At 19.0% G+C, this 22,682-nt stretch overlaps 3 protein-coding genes across 3 annotated transcripts; 1 reads left to right on the forward strand and 2 right to left on the reverse strand.

Moving 5' to 3' along the window:
• Positions 1–6,361: 6,361 nt before the first annotated feature.
• Positions 6,362–8,917, forward strand: MKS88_000579 (STP1 protein; the record flags this gene model as incomplete). The annotated part of the gene is made up of 3 exons (XM_067216953.1): positions 6,362–6,364; positions 6,493–7,531; positions 7,794–8,917. The coding sequence occupies 3 exons, from the start codon at positions 6,362–6,364 to the stop codon at positions 8,915–8,917; spliced, it is 2,166 nt and encodes a 721-aa protein (XP_067075814.1).
• Positions 8,918–17,788: 8,871 nt separating this feature from the next.
• Positions 17,789–18,202, reverse strand: MKS88_000580 (uncharacterized protein; the record flags this gene model as incomplete). Its single annotated transcript, XM_067216963.1, has 1 exon — positions 17,789–18,202. One exon carries the CDS (start codon positions 18,200–18,202, stop codon positions 17,789–17,791), a length of 414 nt encoding a protein of 137 aa, XP_067075815.1.
• A 3,621-nt stretch (positions 18,203–21,823) lies between these two features.
• Positions 21,824–22,682, reverse strand: MKS88_000581 (fam-m protein; the record flags this gene model as incomplete). The annotated part of the gene is made up of 2 exons (XM_067216974.1): positions 21,824–22,465; positions 22,596–22,682. The coding sequence occupies 2 exons, from the start codon at positions 22,680–22,682 to the stop codon at positions 21,824–21,826; spliced, it is 729 nt and encodes a 242-aa protein (XP_067075816.1).

The following is a 22,682-nucleotide window of genomic DNA, read 5'->3' on the forward strand; positions in this document are numbered from 1 at the left end:
CATTCACCTGTTAATATTTTTTCCAGTAAACTGTACGATATTGTTTTCAATTTTGTGCCAAGTTTGTAGTTGTCCAAACATTTATTATAATTACTTTAAATATAGAATGTGCATATTTATTATTTAAAAGAACAAATAATTTTATGATGAAAAAGAGTATTAATAAAAATAAGATTCTAAAAGTATGAATATTGTGAATTTCCTTTAGTAATGTTTCCGTAGTATATCATTATAAAAGTAATGTGACTAATTTAAAGTACGAAGGTGGATATTTTTTTTAAAAAGAGCAGATTCATTTTTTATCTGAACTTGACTCTATTTAATAAAGTAATATATTCAGTAACGAAAAAATTAACGAAAACATAATATAATTCTAATAAAAAAGGATAGATTATTTATTTATTATTATTTTTTTCTTTTTGTATTTTATTTTTTCATAAAAACATAAAAAATGTAAATAATTTATTTTATAACACAGATAAAGAAAAATAACTTTTAAAATGTATTATAAAAACTTTATCTTATTGTTATTTATAAAGAACTAATTTTCATTGGAAAAATATAATTTCACTTCATCTATAAATATTAAAAATATATGAAATAATTATTTAAAATAGTAATGTAATTAAACGATTTTTAAAAAAAAATTTTCAAAAAAAAATAAAAAAAATATACATATGATTTCTTAATATTGGTGTATAGAGAGATTATATAGAATATATAACGTAGAGAATATATATAATGCATTTTTGAACATTTTAAGAGAGGAAAATTATATTTTATTGATGCTTTCCTGTTAATAATAATAAATTTATAAACATAATATTTTGGAAAAACTTGTTAATTCTAAATAAAATATTAATCATTTTAAAAATATAATAATAATAAATGAAGAATAGTACATAAAACATTATGAGTTTCATTGTTCATAGTAGTTGCATGATTTACTATCTAAATATATTCATTTTTTAATATAATATTTCTCACATGGAGAACACTATTTGTAATAATCTACTTAATCTATAAAATATATATATTATGAATTTAAATAAACAGTGATTTTTAATTTTTATATCATTATTTTTGATAATAATAATAATAATTTTTAATTAACTTTAATATGTAGAATTATTTTTATGTGAAGTATATTTGAAATTTATATACAGCATATAATTTGTACATAACAAATAAGAAATAATAGCAATATAATCTACTAACACACATATTATAAGAACTGTTCTATTTATTACATTAGGAACAATATATTATTTTTTATTTATTCTTTTAATAGCACATAATGATTGAAGCGTATTTTAAAGGCGTAGGATAATAAATGGACATAAATATATAAATTAGAATTTGTTAAACATGTCATTATTATTTAAAACACATTATAACCAAATATTATGTTCATTATTTGTTTTAAATCTCAGAATCATTTTGTCAATATAAAATTAAAAAAAATCATTATAATCAAATGGAATAATATATTATATAATTTTACACTTTATAAAATATTATTCTTCAAAGTAAATAAAAAGCAGTATTAAAAACAAATTCTTTTAAATTAACAGAAACATACATTTATAGATTTACTATAGGTTTACGTATACATTATTGGTATGAAGCATTTACAAAGATTCTTATTTATTTCATCTTATATTTTCATACAATTTATCCTTATAAAGTTTTTATTTTCATTAAATATTTTTATATAAAATATAAGTAAACACATTTTTAAAATTTATAATAATCCGTATATATCTTATTAAATATAATATAGAAAATAAGTATATCATATAATAAAAATCTGCTAAACATTTGATTATAAATAGCCTTTTTCATTTTTAATGGTTTTTTGATCCTTTTTTTTTTTAAAATATATATATATATATATTTATCTAAAATATTTATTCCTTTTATAAATTAGGAAATAATATAAAAGTACATTATTTTTTTGTAATGTATTTATTTTCTCATTAATAAGGACATGTACTATAAGTGTATTTTGTTCTTATATGCATGTCTAAATAAAGGTTTTATACTTTTCTAATTATATCTTTTTTATATATAATAAACAATATAATTAATATTAATACATACTAATAAAATATGCTTAAATATAAAATAATATTAAACTTAAAAGTTCATAATGTTTTACATTATTTATTCTATGTACATATTAAATTATATGCAAAAAACAAAGTGTTAATTTAAATATTTAGCTTTTACTGAATGTAATATATGGTTTGTGTTTTTACAATTATAATGTATTTAACGGTACCAACGTTTTTGTCTTTTTACAAAAATAAAAACTTTGATAATTTTTATAATTTAACATAAAAATTTTATGTTTTACTATTTTTAAAAAGTTCCATTTCTTCAGTTAATATATAAAGTTCTTATATATATTATGAAATATATTAATGGTTTTATATTAATTATATAATAGTTATGTTTTACAAAGGGGAAAAAATATCTGTATGAAATTTTAAAACTCTGTGTTTAAATACGATACGCGTAAAAATCATATAACAATTTTAAAAAATGTACCGATTTTTTAAATTTTCAATAATATATATGAATGAATTAAATATCAACGAATCCTATGTATTGCAAAACCTTCACTTAGGTGGTAAAAATCACAAAAATAAGCATCTTACGATATTAATGAATATCAGTACATCTCTTTATTTTCAACAAATAAGATAAATGATTATTGGAACATTTTTCATATAATTTGTTTGTATTATAAATATAAATTATTCCACTTAAAATTGAGAGAATATAAATGCAGTCTTGTAAAATATTATCATACGATATTACTGTTAAGTGTTGTATTTACAAATATGTAATTTTTTTAATTCTCGTTTATTACTATGGGTTTTTTTATTTTTTTTCATTAAGACAAAATAAATATATATTGAAATATTCAGATTAAGAGAATTTCTAAATGTTTATAAATCGTTTTGAAAAGTTTATATATATTCGGATTACACAAGTTGTTCAATAACCTATCTTACGATACAAAATTATTACTCATAAATTTTCATTTATATATATCATTATGCATGGATAAAAGTTATGAACATGTTAAGTGAAATATTTATTAAAAAAATATAAAAAAAGAAAAAAAGTTTAAATAAATTTTTTTATAATAATTATGTATAAAAAATAATACAAAAGTGAGCATTATACCAAGGGAACTATGAAATACTCATATAGAACTATGTTGATAGAAATGTTTAACAAGATAAAAATAGTTAAATGTTAAAGAATAATTATTTTACATAAATTTGTATTTTGTGAAGGAGACATTATAACATAATAAAAATATGTAAATATTAATTACATAAACACCATTAATTTTATTGCTCACAATTAACACAGTTAAAATATTTAGTATTTATGATGAAAAGTACATCCGTATAATATATATGTTCAAAGAAAATTCAATAAATAAATATGCATATCTTTACCTTTAAGTATGGTATGAAAATAGAATATTCATTATATTATCAAAAACTAGTTATAATAGGTTTATCCCATATTTGAACATATTAATAATATATAAATAATACTTTACGAATCATTTTAATTAAATTGTCAAAAATGCTATAAAATATGGAAATCATATTTTGAAATATCAGTAGCATAACCATAGAAAGGCATGCTAAATTATAAATAGAACGATTATATATAATAAAATAGAGTTAAATGGAAATAATTAAAATTTAACAATAACATTACATATATTTTATTATGTTAATCTATATAAAAATAAATGATTGCAATTATTAGTAAAATGATATATAAAGGCAAGCTTATTCTATGGTATCTTGCTATTGTATGTTCAGTTATATAAGTAAAAAGTTATATATTACATTAAAATATATTTATCATAAAATAAATATTTTTATTATATTTTTTAATATAATTATTCCATAAAAATACATTCACTAGTTGAATATATTGATAATTATAAACACTAATATAAAGTGGTGTGAAGAGAAAATTTAAATACTTGGTCCCTTTTTATAGTAATGTATACCCCAGTTATTACAATGAACACTTATACATAATAAGTATAGTCAAATTAGTATATGTTATTTACGGGTAACTACATAATGTTAAATTAGATTTTCCTTTTATTTATATTTTAATATGTAACCTGCGATAATTATATGGATAAATATATTGAGATCTTATTAGTGTAATTTCTGTGATAAATTTACATGTAAACATATACATTTTAATGTTAAATAATATTTTTTAAGTAAATAAAATAATCATAATATTTTGAAGGAATATTCAAAAATTCTTATGAGTATTCATTAATATTTCATTAATTTAAATTAAATGTTATGTATAAACTGAAGAATCAAGCAATAATTGTTATCATATAAAAAAGAAGTCATCAGAAATACCTTAACAAAGAAAAATATTTATTTTATATACTTATGAAATAGTAAAAATAAAATATAATAATATTGTTATGTAATATATGAAAACTAATTTTATGTATCTCTTTATATAACCTTTCAAATTTTTGAGAAAATTGTATTTTCATTTATATTAGCGCATATTAAGCCACTAATATAAGTTTATCATATAAGCGATATATTAAAATACAACAATTTAGATAAAAAATGCCTTAAAACATGATAATTAATTTTTACATTTATTATCCTGTATATAATTATTAAGAAATTTATTTTAAAAAAAATGCGTAAAACAAAAAAAATAAAAATGGCATAAAAATAAATTTAAAAAATTAAAAAATACATGGAACCACTAATTAATATATTGATTGAACATGAATATTATAACTTAACTGTTTTTGTTAAGCAATTTTTGACAAAAAATTAATTATCAATTAATATAAATTTTTTTTTTTTTTTTTTTAATTTTCTCTATATTCATTATCTCTTTTTCAAGTGTTTTAAATTATATATCAAAACTATAAATAATATATTTACATTATAATAGAATAACATATGTAGTTGATAATACGAATGAATATTCTGTATTTTCATTTAATAATTCATTACTTAAAAGGTATATAAAAACAATAAAAGAGCTTTTATATATTTCCTGGTAAGACAATATTTATTAATGGACTTAGTGGGATATTTTCATATAATTATTAAATGTTGAACAAATATAGAAAAAAAAGGCAATTTTTTAACCTATTATTCGAATATGTCTATAAATAATTAAAAAATAATAATTGTAAACCTTCAATATTTTTCTTTTATTTAATTTAATATAATATTCTATTTATACAAAATTCATATATTATTATTTTTTATAACAATGTTCTAATCAATTATATTTTTGTTTAACGAGTTAGTAAAATTAATTTTTTTATAAGTATATCGTAATAATATTTCATATGATGAATAAGATTCAAAATATTTTTCATTAATATACTTAAATATACTTTTTATTAAAATTTAGTCCGAATGGGATTATTACTATCAAATAGTGGTACTCTAAGCATATTCAGAAAAACATATATATATTATAAATTATAGCACATTAAAACTATTCACTAAAATAATATATATAATAAATTATCAATATTTATGTAGTCGACATATATATTATTAAATGTCATAATTACAATTAAATGATAATCAACTTGAACTAAATCAACAATTTAGTATAATTTATATATTATTAATTTTTATTTTTGTATACGTCATACTAAATATAAAAAACAGCTAACAAAATAATTATAACTACATAATTATATATCTTAAACATAGACAACATATAAGGTATAATAAAGAAGAAACCTACTATCACTGTTATTAATTATTTAATTTATAGATTACTTATTTTCAGGAAATCAAAAGATTAAAAAGTATTAATTACATTATTAGGGATAGTAATATTTTTATGTATGTAACTGTATTAATAAAAACAAAAATCATATAAAAAAGGACTCAATACACATATTAATGAAAATTTTACACATGAATTTCATGTAACTTATTAAGTTACTAATACTTAATTTTTTGTTGTTATCTATTTGCATTTTGAATTATAAAGAGAACATGAATTTTACATAAATACATATTCTTAACAGTGATTTAACACCGAAATGTGGTTAGGATATATCTCCTCTTGTGATATATAGTTTTCGGGTAATAGGAGATTATAATATAAACTAATTATTATTTTAATTTTTTTTTAGTTCTCATGTATTTTCTTATGTAATTGATAATTTTATATTCTCTGCTATTATATATTAACTTAAAATTACAGCATTAAAAAATAAAAAGATGGATAATTGTATTTTTCTTTAAGATGCTTATTTACAACAATCCGTAGTAATAATTAGTGGAATTAAGAAATGGTTAAATTTTAGTGGTTTTAAATATTTCTAAATTTATATGTTAGTTTACTGGTTATAGGAAAAAGGGACAAAAAAACTTACGTAAAAATTAAAACATAAATAATCTCTAAAATTTCTTTTGTGTTTAGGATCTGACTGGACTAGGTATGGGATCAGTATATTACCTTAAGGAGGCTAAATTTAAAAAGATTCTTAAAGAAGCAAAAACTAGAACTGATACCTTAAAACAGGTGAAAAATAAAAATGAATTTAGAAACAACTGCTTAAATTTAGCTGATTATATAATTAAGGAAAAGACTGCACCACAACATTTTAGCCAAAATAATTGGGAAAGAGCACTAATAAATTGGCTAAAACCTAAATATGAAGGTCTAAAAAAGTATGGAGGATGCCCTGTAATATTAAAAGATAATGATAAAGAACTTTTAAAATTAAAATATGATGCAGATGATTTCTATGAACAAAAAATAAGAACGGAGAGAAAGCTGAAAGCTTTCGGAAAGAACCAAGAGGATTCATATATTTGTAATAATGATGCTAAATGTAAAAGTACATGTAAGGAATATAATGAGTGGATTAAAAATAGAGAGGAATATTTTAAGGAAAAGAAAAGCTTTATTGAAAGAAATTCAAAAATTAATAATGCAAATATCTCTTTTCGTAATCCAATAAATGACTTACTGAATCCTGAAACATTTAATATATTTCCTAAATGCTCAATCTTGGAACCCCCAGAAAATGGTCAACTGCAACCTGAAGAACATGCAAAAGGTTCAGAAAAAGTTCAAACTGTATCGGAAAGTCCATCTGAATTTCAAGATCAATCGGATAAGGTAGTTGAAATTCTACGAAAAGTAGAAACTGAAGTTGAACCGGTATCTACAGGTGAAGAACAATCGCAATACCAAACAACGCCTCTATCTGAGCCTTCATCTATGGAAATAACAACTAACCAACCTAAAGATTTACAATCTGTATCAGATGAAAAATCACAAATTCTTGAAGGTCCTGAAACTGGAGATCTAAGTTTACAAGGAGATACGGCACCTTCTCCAAAAGTTCAAGTTTCAGGAAAAGCTGAAGATAGTCGTGCTGCTTTTGGAAATTCATCACAATTAATTACGAATTCCCCATTTGTTGATTCTTCCGAACTTCCTGAAATTGAAGGTAAATTAATGCTACTTATTTTTCTATTTTTGAAATAAATACAATAAATAACGCCCATTTTCAAAATGCAGTTAAAAATAAACTAGGATATCCCCATATGGAACATATATCATCCATTTTTATGGGTTTTGTAATTATTATTGTCATTTCCATTTTTATTAAAGTAAAATAATGTTTAAATATTAAAAATATGATTACCATTTGACTGCTGTAATAAATTATTTTATGATTCAATTTTTTTTTATGTTGTAGTGCGCTTTAGTAGGGCTACATAAAAAAAAGAAAAAGATAAAAAGAAAACAAGTGAAATTTCTGAAAATAAGGGTACCTTCATATTTTGACAGAAAAAGTGAATTTTCATCACATGATCATTTGGAACATCAAATATATGATGATAAGGAAATCATAAAAAAAATAAAAATTCATGAAAGTGACGTGATAAAAAATACAGAAGAATTAAAGAGAAAAAAGGAGGGATCAAAAACTATTATAGAAGTGCATATGGAAGTATTAAAAAAAATCAGAAATGATGAGTGGGAATTTAACAAAGACGAATTTTTAGATATATGCCTAGAACATTTCAAAAAAGAAGAATATAAAACTTATCATAATTTAACAGATGATGAACTAATGGAAAATGTTCAAAATAGAAATGATATTGAAAAACAAAAAATTTTATGGAATAAATGGTTAGAAGAACACAGAAACATATCTGATAAATTAACAAGGGAAGAATGGTTCAATAATTTGAAAAATGAATGGAAAAAAGAACTTTTTATAAAAAAGAGTGAAGAATTAAACTCAAACCTTTTAGATGAAATTTACAAAATTCCATATCTCGAAAGAGAAAAAGATTTATGGAAGCAGTGGATATCAAAAAATCGTTATATTATAGAACAATATTTGGAAAAGGATTGGTTTAAAGGTAAAGATGAAAAACTCCAGAATATTTCAGATATAATTGAAGCTCTAGGAAATAACTATGGTCTATCACTAATAAATATAGAAGAACTGGATATTAAAGAATGCTATGAAGATTTATATAAATATTTAAAAAGAAAAATATTAGAAAAATTGTGTATATTCGTATTTATAAAGATATTAGAAGAATGCAAAAAAGAAGAGAATATAGAAAATAATGAATTATATTTAGATAGTTCCATAAATAAATGGAAAATAGAAGGAAATTCATATGAAAAATCACAGATATTAAAAAATTTAATTGAAACTAACAGTAGCGCTTCGGAAAGCAGTAAAAGCATGGAAATTCATAATTATATATGGGAAGACTGTTTGAGAAAAGATTTAGAAAATTGGATAATAGAAGATGATACATATGTAAATTTCACATATAATGAAGCAATGAAAATAAATCTAATCAAATAGTAAAATAATTTATCCTTGGAACTGAAAAGGAACAATTCAAAATATAGTCTAGTCATATTAAAGTGATATATCATAATGTCGATGAAACTATTTTCTTAAATTTTTTTTCTAAGGGGAATAAAGAAAAAAACAATATGAAGTAATTAGTAGTATAAAAGAAAAAACCAAGTCTAGAGTATAAAGGTCGAAGTGGATTTATTTAAAAAACATTCTAATTATATATAATTTTTACTTTTATAAGTACATCTATAAAAAAGTTATATTGAGGATTGATACGAAAAAAATAAAAAGACTTTTAATGTATACTTTTAAAAAAAAAAAAGCTTATGCATTAAATATTAATCTGTGAAATTTTGAGCTAAATTTTTTTAATTATCCTTTAATATGTAATTTCCTTCTTTGGTATTATTAGATATACTGAATTTATAGAATATATTTTTAACGAATATATTTCTTTTGTATATATATGTTAGCGTAATAAATAATATAATATAGATAACTAGATTCCCACAAATATTAGCATCAAAGTACGGCTTAAGTTTCTCCATAAAAATTTTACTTATATATATGTATATATGTTTTTTTTTTTAATGTATAATTCTTTTAATCTTTTACTTTATTTAAAATTTAAACATTATAAAAATATAATATTATGTTTTTCCTTAGAAGAAAAAATATTTTAGTATGTTTAATAATAAGATAATATTTAATGCACCAAGGATAAAGAAATTATTAGTAACAATAATAATTAGTTTTTCTAATATATTAATGTATAATAAAAACCCATGTTATGTTTAATAGAAATCTTTGTTACGTTTAATATATATAAGGATTTTTTGGATTTTTTATTATCAGAATGTGTAGTATAACATATATAATATAATTAATCTTTAATTAATAAGAATTAATGAATAATATACAAATAATAAATAATTTCCTAAGGAAGATGTACAATAAGCTTAGTTTATTATAGTTTATTATTTTCCTTATTTAAAAATCTCTATATATATAGAAGAAAAAAAAAAATATATATAGTCTTCTTTGAGCAAATATATGTTAGATATATATGATAAACAATAACCTAAAAGATTAAAATATTTTCCAGTATATGGGAAATATGATCGAATCTGTTAAATTAATTCTAAAAGAATATTATATAAAATTATATGGATATAATTTGCATAAATAAATATTAATATTTGTATATATATGCATACATTATTTTAACTATACGTATATGTATATATATATATATATATATAATAAGTATAGCATATTTACTAACACATACTATATTACTATTCTTGTGTATTATATTATAACAATTGTTAAAATATTTAAGGGTTAAATATAAATCATCGTTATATTGAAATTTAATGTTTTATTTATATATTCCGATTAAATTATTCTTAGAACTGTAGAACATGTAATTAACTTATTTTCTTTTGTTTTATATTATTTTTTTTTTTCTTTGTTATATAATTGCACTAGAAAAAAGAAAAATTATTCTTAAATTTTACTTTTTAAGAAAATCAGAATAATCTTTAAAGTAATTTATGTCAAAATTTTTATTTACAAAATGTTTGAACAAATACATATAACATTATATGAAGAACAACAAAAATGAAGTACAATATTATTATTAATGAAAGTTGAGTATTCTACTTCTTTGAATTTAGCGTAACAGTTAATATATTATATATAGAATTCAAGAAAAATTGAACTTTTTTAAATTATGTTTTATCCAAAGTAAAGATTTATTATATGAAACTCTCTTTATGAACTGTAAATCATTAAGAAAGTTGTGACAGATACTTAATTATTACAGTTTGAAATGTAAACTAATAATAAATATTACAGAACTCCATAAATATAAGTTTATTTTATATATTTGAGAGAATTATCTTTAGAAAATTTTATGAAAAAATATTTTTACATACAAATCAATTTCATTGTTTTTAAAAAATAAAAAAATTTTATCCATACAAGAATACTATGGCTATATATGAGTAAGTTAGCAAAAATTCATTAATTTTTATGTATAAATATTATGAGGGTATTTTTTATTGAGCTTTATATATAAATGATATTTCCGTTAAATTATCATAGGTATTTCGTCATATTTTATCTTACTTTATAAAATATAAATACATTAATATTAATATAAGATTTATTATGTATACAATACATATAAAAAATAAAATAAGGGAACTCATTTTTTTATATCTCCTGATATATAATTAATTCTCTAAATATAAAAAAAAATTATTTTTTACAATTTAAATATATATAAGTATATATTAATGAATGAAATAGTTAAACGTGCAATGTACGATTTACTATAAACACATTAAATGTATGAAAGTGGAATTTGTCGTTGTAATTATTAATATATTATATAGAAAATATATTTAATAAGTAGGATATGTATATATATATATATATACTCTTTCAATGTATATAAGTAAATCATTCTGTACTTATAAAATAAGTGAGGAAATTAATAACATTTTAGTACTATATTTTAAAAATAATATATATTATTTCACCTAATCATTCTTTATTGAAAATTACTGTGAATCGCTTTTTTATACTTCGCAACTGTGATGTATTTGCTTTACTGTATCCTAGTAAAGCCATTTTTCTATCTTGTTATAAGTATTTTATTATTGTACATCATAAACTAGGAAATAAATCCATGATAAGGCATCATTAAATGATCATTTTATTTTGTTCATAAAATTATTTATAACATATATATATATATCTTGAATTATATTTTTTATTATAATCCAAAGTATTTTATAAAAAAATACTTTATTATTAAAATTTTTATTTTTAATATTTTTTCTTAATATTTTATATTGTTAAAACACGTGAATTCATATTAACGGTTCTGAATATTTAAACCGCATAAGAAAATTATTTCTTATATTATTTAAAAAAGAACAGAACATTAATTTATCTTATACAACAGAAAAAGTAACCTCAATATATTTTTTATCGAAACCATTATATTAAGCACTTTTGCATAGTATATATAATTCTTTCATATTGTGCATATTGCTTTTTACTTGAATTTTATGAAATAATACATATTATATATATATTTTATCCTAATTATATTATGCTTACTGCAAAATATTTAAAAAATTTATTGCAAGTATGCCTCTAGCTAACTTCAGAATATTTATTATTATTTTAATCGCAAGAGAGAAATTTTAAGTGGTATGCTTTCTAGGTTAACTTTTATATATAATGTCATATAACGTTATTAAATTTTATCTATTTTTATAACCACTTTAAAAAATATGTTTATTACATAGACGTTATATTATTATAAATTAATTTTTTTACAAGAAGTCTAATTGCAATAATTACATATTTTTGAAGCTTTTAAAAATCCTTCTCTATTTTATAATTTTAATAAATTATATTTTTATGCAGAAAATTTACTAACATATTTTTATTTGATTCATTATTTCCGTTTTTACTATTGAATATATGGTATATTTATCATTAAATAAAGAAAGGTAAAAATTTTAAAATTTTAAAGTTGTAGAAATAATAAAGAGAAATTATAAAATATCTTCTATTGTATATTACTGAAAAAGTTATATAGATAGAAATTCTAATATCTCAAAAGATTTAGAATTTATAAAAAATTTTGGAATGTCGGCACAAACAAATAAATTCTTCTACTCTAAACTTTTCTTATTTGCCCTAATATTATGGATATATCTTAACTCCTATAAGGTAGGATAATTATTAAATTCTATATTTTTTATTCTTTTTTTATAATCCCACATTTTCATTTTAAAATAAAGATTTGTTAATATGGAAATAGAGATAATTTTTAGAATGTAAATTTTCTCTAATTTTTAACCAAATACTGGAAAATCATGGAATAAGAAAATCATCATTAGTAATACAGTAGATGTAAGGATACTCAGATTACTGTGTGGAAAAATATACAAAAATCTTAAAGATGTACAATTAACTTTAAAAGGAAATTTTCATGGAAAAATTAAAAAACAATCTAACTCATTAAAAGAGTATGATAATAATGAAAGAGAATTTGGAAATTTACAAAAAAAATCACCCAAGAAGGAAAAAAATACATCAAAAAAAAAAAATTATGTTATCATCCATATTTGAGCCTTTAAAGAAAATAGATGAAATGTATGAAATGCAACTATTAAAACTATTAGATACTGAATATAAAGAATCAAGTAATTTTAGTGGTTCATATATACGGAAATCCTTAAGGTTCCTTATAGTTTTTTATCCAATTATAACTTGGTTTGTTTGCGCAAAGGTTTTAATTGTGTTACATTATTCTAAGTTTTTAGGATATGAAAATATTCTACCGCAAGGTTATTATGTATTAGTTCCATTTTTTATTTTAACTGTATTTTATGTTTTCTATAAATTATGGAAAAATATGTACAAGTGTATAAATAACAAGTTTAATTATATTAGGGTATTCCGAAACCCTTATTAAGATAAAACTATAGAATAATACTTTTATATATTTACATGGAATTCTGATATTTAAGTATACATATAATTTTATATGTTTATGAATATACATAAATATGTAAATTCTCAATATGTACATAATAGTAGAATTATATTCTACTCAGTTTTGATCTATAGGTATTCTTTTAATATTGTTCTTATCTTTCACAATGTAAATAGTTCATTTATGTTTTTAGTGTTTTCATGCATAATTGCTTTTGCCTAAGATCTATTAGAAAATTTACATTTTTAAATTATTTGTTTTTTTTATTTATGTAAGTAAAAATATCACAAATTATGTGTGTTTTTAGTATTATACGATTCTTATATTTTGATTATTTATTTTATTTATTTTGTAATTTATGTTATTTTTCTTTATTTGATGATATTCATTTCAATTTTTTTTGCAAAATTTTAGGGAAATAATATTATTAAACTTGTCCTCTTTAAATTAATATTATTATAGAACATTTATAGATGTTAATTACATATAAATTAGAATGAATTTTATTAGAACAAACAGGAACATGGGAAAATAGACATTTAAAATAAATAAAAAATTGATTTCAAAATATTTTTTACTTAATAGAACTATAGTTTCTTGGAAATTTTAATTTTTCCATATTATATATTTTGATTGAGTAACAAATGAATAAAGTACAGAATTGCTTCTTTCATAAAATAAACAAAACTATTATTTATCATTCATTCGTTAAGTAATAATTTTCACAATAACATATTTATTATTATTTTTTTATCTTTTATATTATACTATTTATGTAGTTATTTTATTTTTTACGAATAATGTTAATTATTAATGTCTGTATTACTTCTTTTATTGAAATTATATACAATATATTATCTTAATACGGTATATAACTAATTAAAAAGCATATATATATTTGAGTATCATTTTTTTTTTTTATATTTATATTAATAATGTCTTATATTTTTTAATAAGATAATTGTTTACAGTGGGCTATTTACTATTTTCTCATCAAAAAAATATATCATATAACTACAACTATCTTAACTGCACAAATTATTATTTTCACGTTTATATAATATATAAAAATTTATCTTAAATTTTCCCTATATATTACCGATGTTATCAGAACAAATATTTTTATATAAGGATATATTGTCATAGGAAATATCTATTCCATCTTCTATATCAATATTATCATAGAATTTTACATAAAAATTATACAAAATTAAATGCCCTAAAATTTTTTTATAATAGAAAAAAAAAAAAATAATATAATTTTTCTAAAAAATTAAATACAGTACTATACCTATAAAATAATTAATATAAAAAATTTAATTAATACTGAAGAATGCTTCTATAATTTTTTTTTTAACATAGAATATAACAAAGGCTCTAAGTGAAAAATAAAATTTTATAATAGAAAAACATTAATTTACTAAAAATAATTTTAACAGTATAATATATTTTATGCAATAAAACTAAATATTAATAATAACAATAACGTTATCCTTCAGAGCATCTACTTATTATATTTAATATATGTTAGCTAATTTGTTTTAAAAATAGGAAAACTATACCTTATTTAATTATTACGCATTATTTTAAAAAGATTAATATATTATATGTATATGAATTTTCTTATAATATAAAGTAAAATAGGATACTATATTCTAATTATATGAATTATTTAACATGAACTAAATAAATGATTATCATTTTGTTAACGATATTAATATTATATATTTGTGTTTTTACTTCTTTGTTTTTTTTTTAAGTACTATGTTTATTTAAAAATGCATAATTTTATATTAAAATGAAAAAGCTTTTAAATAAATATATAATTCTAAAGATCATTTTAATGAACCAAAATCTATAAAAAATAAGTTCATTTTTTATATTAATTTTTTTAACGGATATCACATTATAACCATAAATGAATTCTGGAATTAATAGTATTAGGTAAAATAGTTTGTAAGATAATTAAAATTATAAATAATGTTAAAATATTATATTATTATTAAGATACTAGAAAATGCATTGTAAATTTTATAAATTGTATATTTATTATTTCGAAATAAAATGCCCAATATAGATAAAGATAAATAAATTAATTTTTATAATTATTCTCATTTACACAATATTCATCTGGAATATGATAAATAATATAATCTAATAGTTCCAAAAAAATATTAAAGTTGTTCCTTATATTCCACTTTTTAAGAACTCATATTCTTTTATACGTATATATGTTACTAAAATATTTAATGTGGAAATGAAAACGTTAAATTATTTAATTCCTAACAATAAATATACTACATATTGAATTTTTAAAAGTGTTCTAAAATGTATTTAAACATCTTTTATTAAAATAAATAGTTTAAATGGAATTAATAAAACAAATAATTTTATGGAATAAAATAGTTTGTTATATAATATTAACTGTATAAATAAATACAGGAAATGAAGTAAAACTTGTAATAATGAAAAAGTTACTATACATTTTCTATTATGATATATATTGAGAACTATCAAAAATGAATATACAGGGGAACTTTTAACGATGATATTATTTCTAGTTAAAAATGTGCTATGTAAAATTGAATTCACTATGTTACAAAAAGTATTTTTTATTTTATATTATTTTGAAATAAATAAATATATACGGCATGCATAAAATTAATTATTTTAAAAGTATATTATAATATTTAATATTAACCAGAAAGTAAATACTAATATAAACTTATTTTATGTTAGTTCTTATAATTAAGTTTATAAATTTTCTAAAATTTCCTTCCCCACTTTTTATTTTAACCTTTGGTGGTTTATAACACATATAAATAAATGAATAAAAAAATATATACATCCTTTAATTCCATGCACATTGATAATAGACGTACAAAAATTCGATATATAAAATAAAATACAAATATAAGTGAAACATATATTTGCACATTTATGATAGAAAAATGTTTATATTAAATTAATCATCTAAAGCAGCTCATAAATTACTTGCAGGAGATATGTTATATTCAACTCCTTATTAATTAAATATTTTATAGATATATGTTTATATAATTGTTCAAACCTATTATAGGATATCAAAATAATAAAAACGAAATGATATTTTAGTAGAGTACAATTAATATATATTTATGTTTATTAATTTTAATTAAAAAAAAAAAAAATTATTAATATCAAAATATTAATAGTATTTATCGCATATTTTATATGTCATTAAGCACATTTAAGTCCATGGTAATTATATTTTTAGCACATAAATATAAAAATATATATATTATAACAAATGTAAAAATAATTACTCATAAGTATTTATGGAATTACAGGGAATAAATATATTTTTTTTTGTTCATTTCATTGGTAACTGAACTTACATATATATATAATTTGTTTTTTACAAAATTATTATTATTACACATCTAAAAGAAGAAACGTCATGATTATCGTTACTAATGTATTAGTCTTAATTGTTCATTACATTTGTTGGAATAAAAAAAAAAAAAGTAGTGAAAGCAACTATAACATTTCTTTATAATGTATATTTAAGTAATTCTTATAGATTTTACTTAAAAGTCTATTTAATGTGAATAAAATATGGAGTGTCAGTTTATCCCATATATCTAGAAGAATATATAATTCTCAGAATTAATAAAAAACTATAAATAATTCATTTTAAAAAGCAATGATTTTTTATTTTATCTTCATATTTTAGAATTAAATCCATTTGAAAATTTAAACTTATATTATATTATTTTAAATAGTAGCATATTATAATATATATATGATAATACTATACATAAAAAATATTTACCTTTACATTGTACTAAACAGATAAAAACATCTATTTATTTTCATTATATACAAAAAAAAAAGGCATGTACAATTAACTTAAAACAAATAATACATTTTTTTAATTGGACACCGAAAAAATCATCTTGAACGAAAAAAAAGTAAAGGCAAATAAAACAAAACTATTATACTTTTTCAAATAACAATATGTATTTTTCTATTAATTAAACTATATAATACTAATTACACTTTTTTATATTAATTTTATATAAACACATTTATTTAACATACAAATGTACTTAAAAAAACACAAATGCATTAAGTCTTAATATTAAATTACCTTAAAATCTTTATTTAAAGTAAATATATAAGAAATGAAAGAATCATATTCACTAAGAATTAAAAAAATATATTTTTAGATATCATATCAAAATAGTTATATACATGTAGGTGGTATGCTAAAAATCAAGTAACTGTATGGGCATTTCTTGTATATGTTATATCCTGACATATACTATATAAGTTATATTTTCATATTAGGAGCGTTTTTTTATCTAAGAACTTAACTCATAACAAATATTTGGATTGTTTACCTTTATTACTTCATATTTTACTATTTTTATCAAAGTATAAAAAGTATCTAATATAATGAAGACAGTTACAAATCCTAAAATTGCAGTATTTACAACTTTAAGTGCAACATATAAAGCTTCTGTGTCCTTATTAGTATATACTCCATCCATTAATGAATGTACTATTCCTATCAATGATGTTAAATATGGTGGAGCTGCTGATATAGTCAGAATCCCATTTATCACTCTATTTTCAGTCATTTTATTAATTTTAGGGTTATTCCTAATTTCATCTAAAAAATCTAAAATGTGTAATATTTTTTTTTCAAAACATCTATCTATACTCTTAAGTATAGAAAACTTCTCTTTGTTAACTACTTTATTCCGCTCCTTCATATTTAATCAGTTTTCTTTTAAAACATCTCATTCTGGTATAGTTTCTTTATAACTTTTAGATATACCTTTCTCTTCATGTAGTAAATTGGTATATTCCTTTTTACCTGATGAAACCTCAGTTGATATAACATGTACAGAATCCTCCACTAGTAGTCGATTAGTTGTTAATGTTAAATGAACATGAGAATTATACTTTATTTTGAACATTTCATCATAGTTGTTCTAACAAAAGTAAAAATGTAAACATTTATTATTTACAAGGATATATACATCCTTACTAAGAAAATTGCATTTTCAAAAATAAAAAATGTACCAAAATAAAAATAATTAGAGAAAAAATATATATGAAATTTTTTTAATATACCACATAATTTTATAACGATATATCCAAATTAAAAGAGTAAATATAAAGATTTTAATAAAAATGAGGGAATTAGATTTTGTTGTCGTTGTGTATCTCTCTAATATTATTATATATTAACTAATAAAAATGTCAACATTTAAACCCGATAAATAATATAAGAATCCGCTTATATTAGTCTTAAATATTTATTGTAAACATAATATATTTAATTTTGATAGACGAAGAACATATAAAATTTTACAAATGAAAAATATCTTTTAATTCATTTAGTATAATATCATTGTATGTCAATTATATATAAAAAAGGAAAACTATTTAGTAAATAATTTAACTAAAGCTAAACTATTAATACTGAAAATATTTAAATTTATTATTTAAAGAATATTAAAATTTTTTTTTTTAAACTTTTTAAAAAAGAAAAAATAAATAATGCAAAATAGAAGAATAATAGATAAATTAAAATCAAATAAAGAATTAGTCGTTGATAAAATTATTGAACTTACATAAAAGAATATATAACATCTAGAAAATGTATATTAATATATATTCTAAAGCTAACCAGAAAATTTTAGGTTGCTTTAAATTAACAATTCTTATTTTATAAATGTTTTTTGTAGCGTTTCTTCTATTAGATAAATAATATTAATTATTATGATAGTTAAAATAGTAGAAAAATAATGTCAGTTAAGATAAACTTTTTTTATTGTATAAAATAAATATTATTATATATATAAAAAATGTCTGTACCATTTGATGGATTATTTATATATTAATAAATTAAAAATTATATTGCTACTAAGGGTTTTGACCAATTTGTGTATATTTTTAAAAGTTACAGTGAGCATAATATTTTTGTACAATGATTTTATAGTATCATAATTTGAATCCAAACATAACAAAATTTATTATTATTTAACGAATATATTTAAAATTAATGAATTCCATAATGTTTGTTCCTTTGAATATGTGAATAAACATTTATTTTATGATATATTTATGAATAAAAAAAAATAGATATATAAAATGCTTGATTAAAAATAAATTTAGTACAAATTCTTATATGTAATTGCATAATCTCAAAAATGATTACTTTCATATAATATTACAAATAAAAGGAACGAAAGTGAATATATTTACGATATATAAAGGGATTATAAAAAAAACGTATGAATGTAGAAGTTATACCAATTTTATAAATAAGAAAACATAAAAAGAATAAATAATATGCTATTGTACATAATATATAATATTAAAAACGTATTTTTAAGAAAAATAAAAAATATTAATATATTGTATAATATAATAATTTCTAATAAGAAAATTATCTTGAATCTTATTATTTTTACTCTTCGTAAATAAAAACGCAAATGTCCTATAATTATAAATATATTATATAGATCATAAAAGAAAAAAAATATACATGGTATACTTGTTATCTTAAAATTATAGTAATAAATATGGAAAAAGAATTTTAAAAAAAAAATTATGGTCATACAATTATTCCACATATATATATATATATTATCTAACTAGATGAAAATATTTTAATTAAATACAGTATTATTTATTACTAATCAATAAAAAAAAGGAAAGGAAAACTTTTTTTTGATTGAAATTCTTATTAGAAATATTTTGATTCTCTTCTTGAAGAATTTGAATTATATACTGATCTAAATTGCTCTAGATTCTTAGTATGCTTTTACAAAAAAATTATATTCTTGAGTTATATGGCTAATAATATACCTTTTAAAGTGTATGTATCTGAGTCCACTAAAATTTATATTAATATCATAATAAAATTTTCATTTGAATATATAAGAAATCCAATATTATATATAAAAATTACTTGTAATTTTGTGTGGACAGCGTTTGTTCTATATTTATCCAATTAAGCGTTGTAAAAAAAAAATATATTAAATTTTTAAATACACCATATGAAAAATTTATGCAACTAAAATAAAAATTGTTGCGTAATTACGTATTATTTGTAAAAAAAAAAAAAATTCTTTTTTTTTCTTAAATTGTATTTAAAAAGTGAATGCTATACTTACGATAAGATTGGCAATTTTCAGTATAAATTTTATATATATCACTAAAAGAATATTAACTTTTTACTTAATATATTTAAAGACAAAAAAATATCAAACAAAAACATAAATAAATACCAATGCATTGTTATATAGTTGTAGAAATCATATGCTTATTTTTTTTAACCTTTTAGTTATTTAACTTGATATAGATGCTTTTACCAATTTGTAATTTTGCTATTATGTTAAAGAAAAAATATGAATTATTATATATTTTCCTTCAGTGTTTAAATTCATATAATTGATTAAACTAATCTTATAACTCAAAAAATAAGAACAAAATACATTATTCATTTGTAAATTTTTCATATAATATATATTTATTTATTTTTTATAAGAATATTTAACATACCAATAAAGCATAATAATAAAATAATGTTTTCAATTCTTAATTCAACTGTGGATATATAGAAGTACAGAGTTATTTAACTACTATTAACAATTCATAATTAAATAGGATACTATTTTATTATATATTTATAACTTTATATTTATATAATGAAAAAAAGAAAAACTACACTTAAGGAAGTTATTAGGATAATTAAGTTTACGACACATTTCAGATAAGACATATCCATAAAATAATTATTAATTTATTCCTAAGTAAAATATATATACATACATATATATATATATACGTTTAAATTTAAGAAACCGCATTCTATACATTTTATTAATTACAAATCAAGACATATTTATTTTAAATTTTAAAGTAATAATGCATTTTTTTATAACCTGAACAATTAATAAATTTAGACTAGAACAGAATATAAAATATAAAGTAGAAAATTTAATTACAGATATAAATTATAAAAGTCATATAAAATTATATATATTTTGCTATTTTATATACTTTTGAAAGTGTAAATATATATATTTTATATATATAAATATTAATTAATAATTGTATATATTATTCCATAAATATATAATTGAACTTAAATAATAATTTAAAATATGAATTCGAAAATATTAGAATATTCTTATTCACAAAAAAAAATGTAATTTTTTGCTGTTGTGTACTAGAAAGACCAGATATACAACAATGTTTTTGTAAAATTATAGTTATTATAGCTATGTTTATTAAGAATATATAACTAATGATATTACAGATATTATCTCGTAGTAATATATTCCTTAAAATAATAAACATATTTATAATTATTCATTTTATTCATTCATATATTTAATTCTTTTATATTTTTCATTATTACTTAAGATTTTAGGAATTGATATTATAATTATGATGGCTAATATAGCGATAATTACACAAAAACATATTAGAAAAAAATAATATTTTGCTTCTCCTAGATATCCTTCTACAGCATTCCACGTATCGCTCAGATTTAATGAAGTTTTAAGCCAATCCCCTAATTCTTTTAACTTATTAAAGCCTTGTAATATGGGTAATCCTATTCCTAACACAATGAAATGAAAAAATATAAAGGTTCCAAAACTGTAATTTCTAAATTTTATTTTTTTTAAAGCTATATCGCGAGTTCTCCTTTTTTTTTCAAGAAAGTCATCATAATCTTTTTTTTTTATCAACTTTTTTTCAAAATGAAAGTGTTTTCCATCAAACATTCCATTAATATAATCTATAACCTCTGTATAATATTGTTCCTTGTTTAATGAACTTCTTGTAGAATGTTTGATTTTTCCTTTGTTTGGCTTTCCATTAATTGGTATATCGTTTAACCCTAACATATCTGAGTCCTTATTTTGTTTATACTTTGATAGTAATCTGTAATTTCTTGTATCAAATCTTTTAAAAATTTTGCAATTCTCATTCATTAAATTATTAAGAGAAATCTAAAGAAACATAAGCAAATATTTGTTATATGGAACAATAACTAATGTAAAGGTAAAAAAAAAAGTATAAATAAAAATAAAAAACTAAAAATATAAAGAATGGAAATATCTTCATATAATATTAACATACCTTATCATTATAAAAATGATAAATGGAACCTAAAAGGATAAACCCCAGGATTTTAATAAATAAGAGAAACATAATTTTTTGTTCCAT

This window comes from Plasmodium brasilianum, chromosome 1 (genome assembly GCF_023973825.1).
Source record: "Plasmodium brasilianum strain Bolivian I chromosome 1, whole genome shotgun sequence".
Taxonomy (NCBI): domain Eukaryota; phylum Apicomplexa; class Aconoidasida; order Haemosporida; family Plasmodiidae; genus Plasmodium; species Plasmodium brasilianum.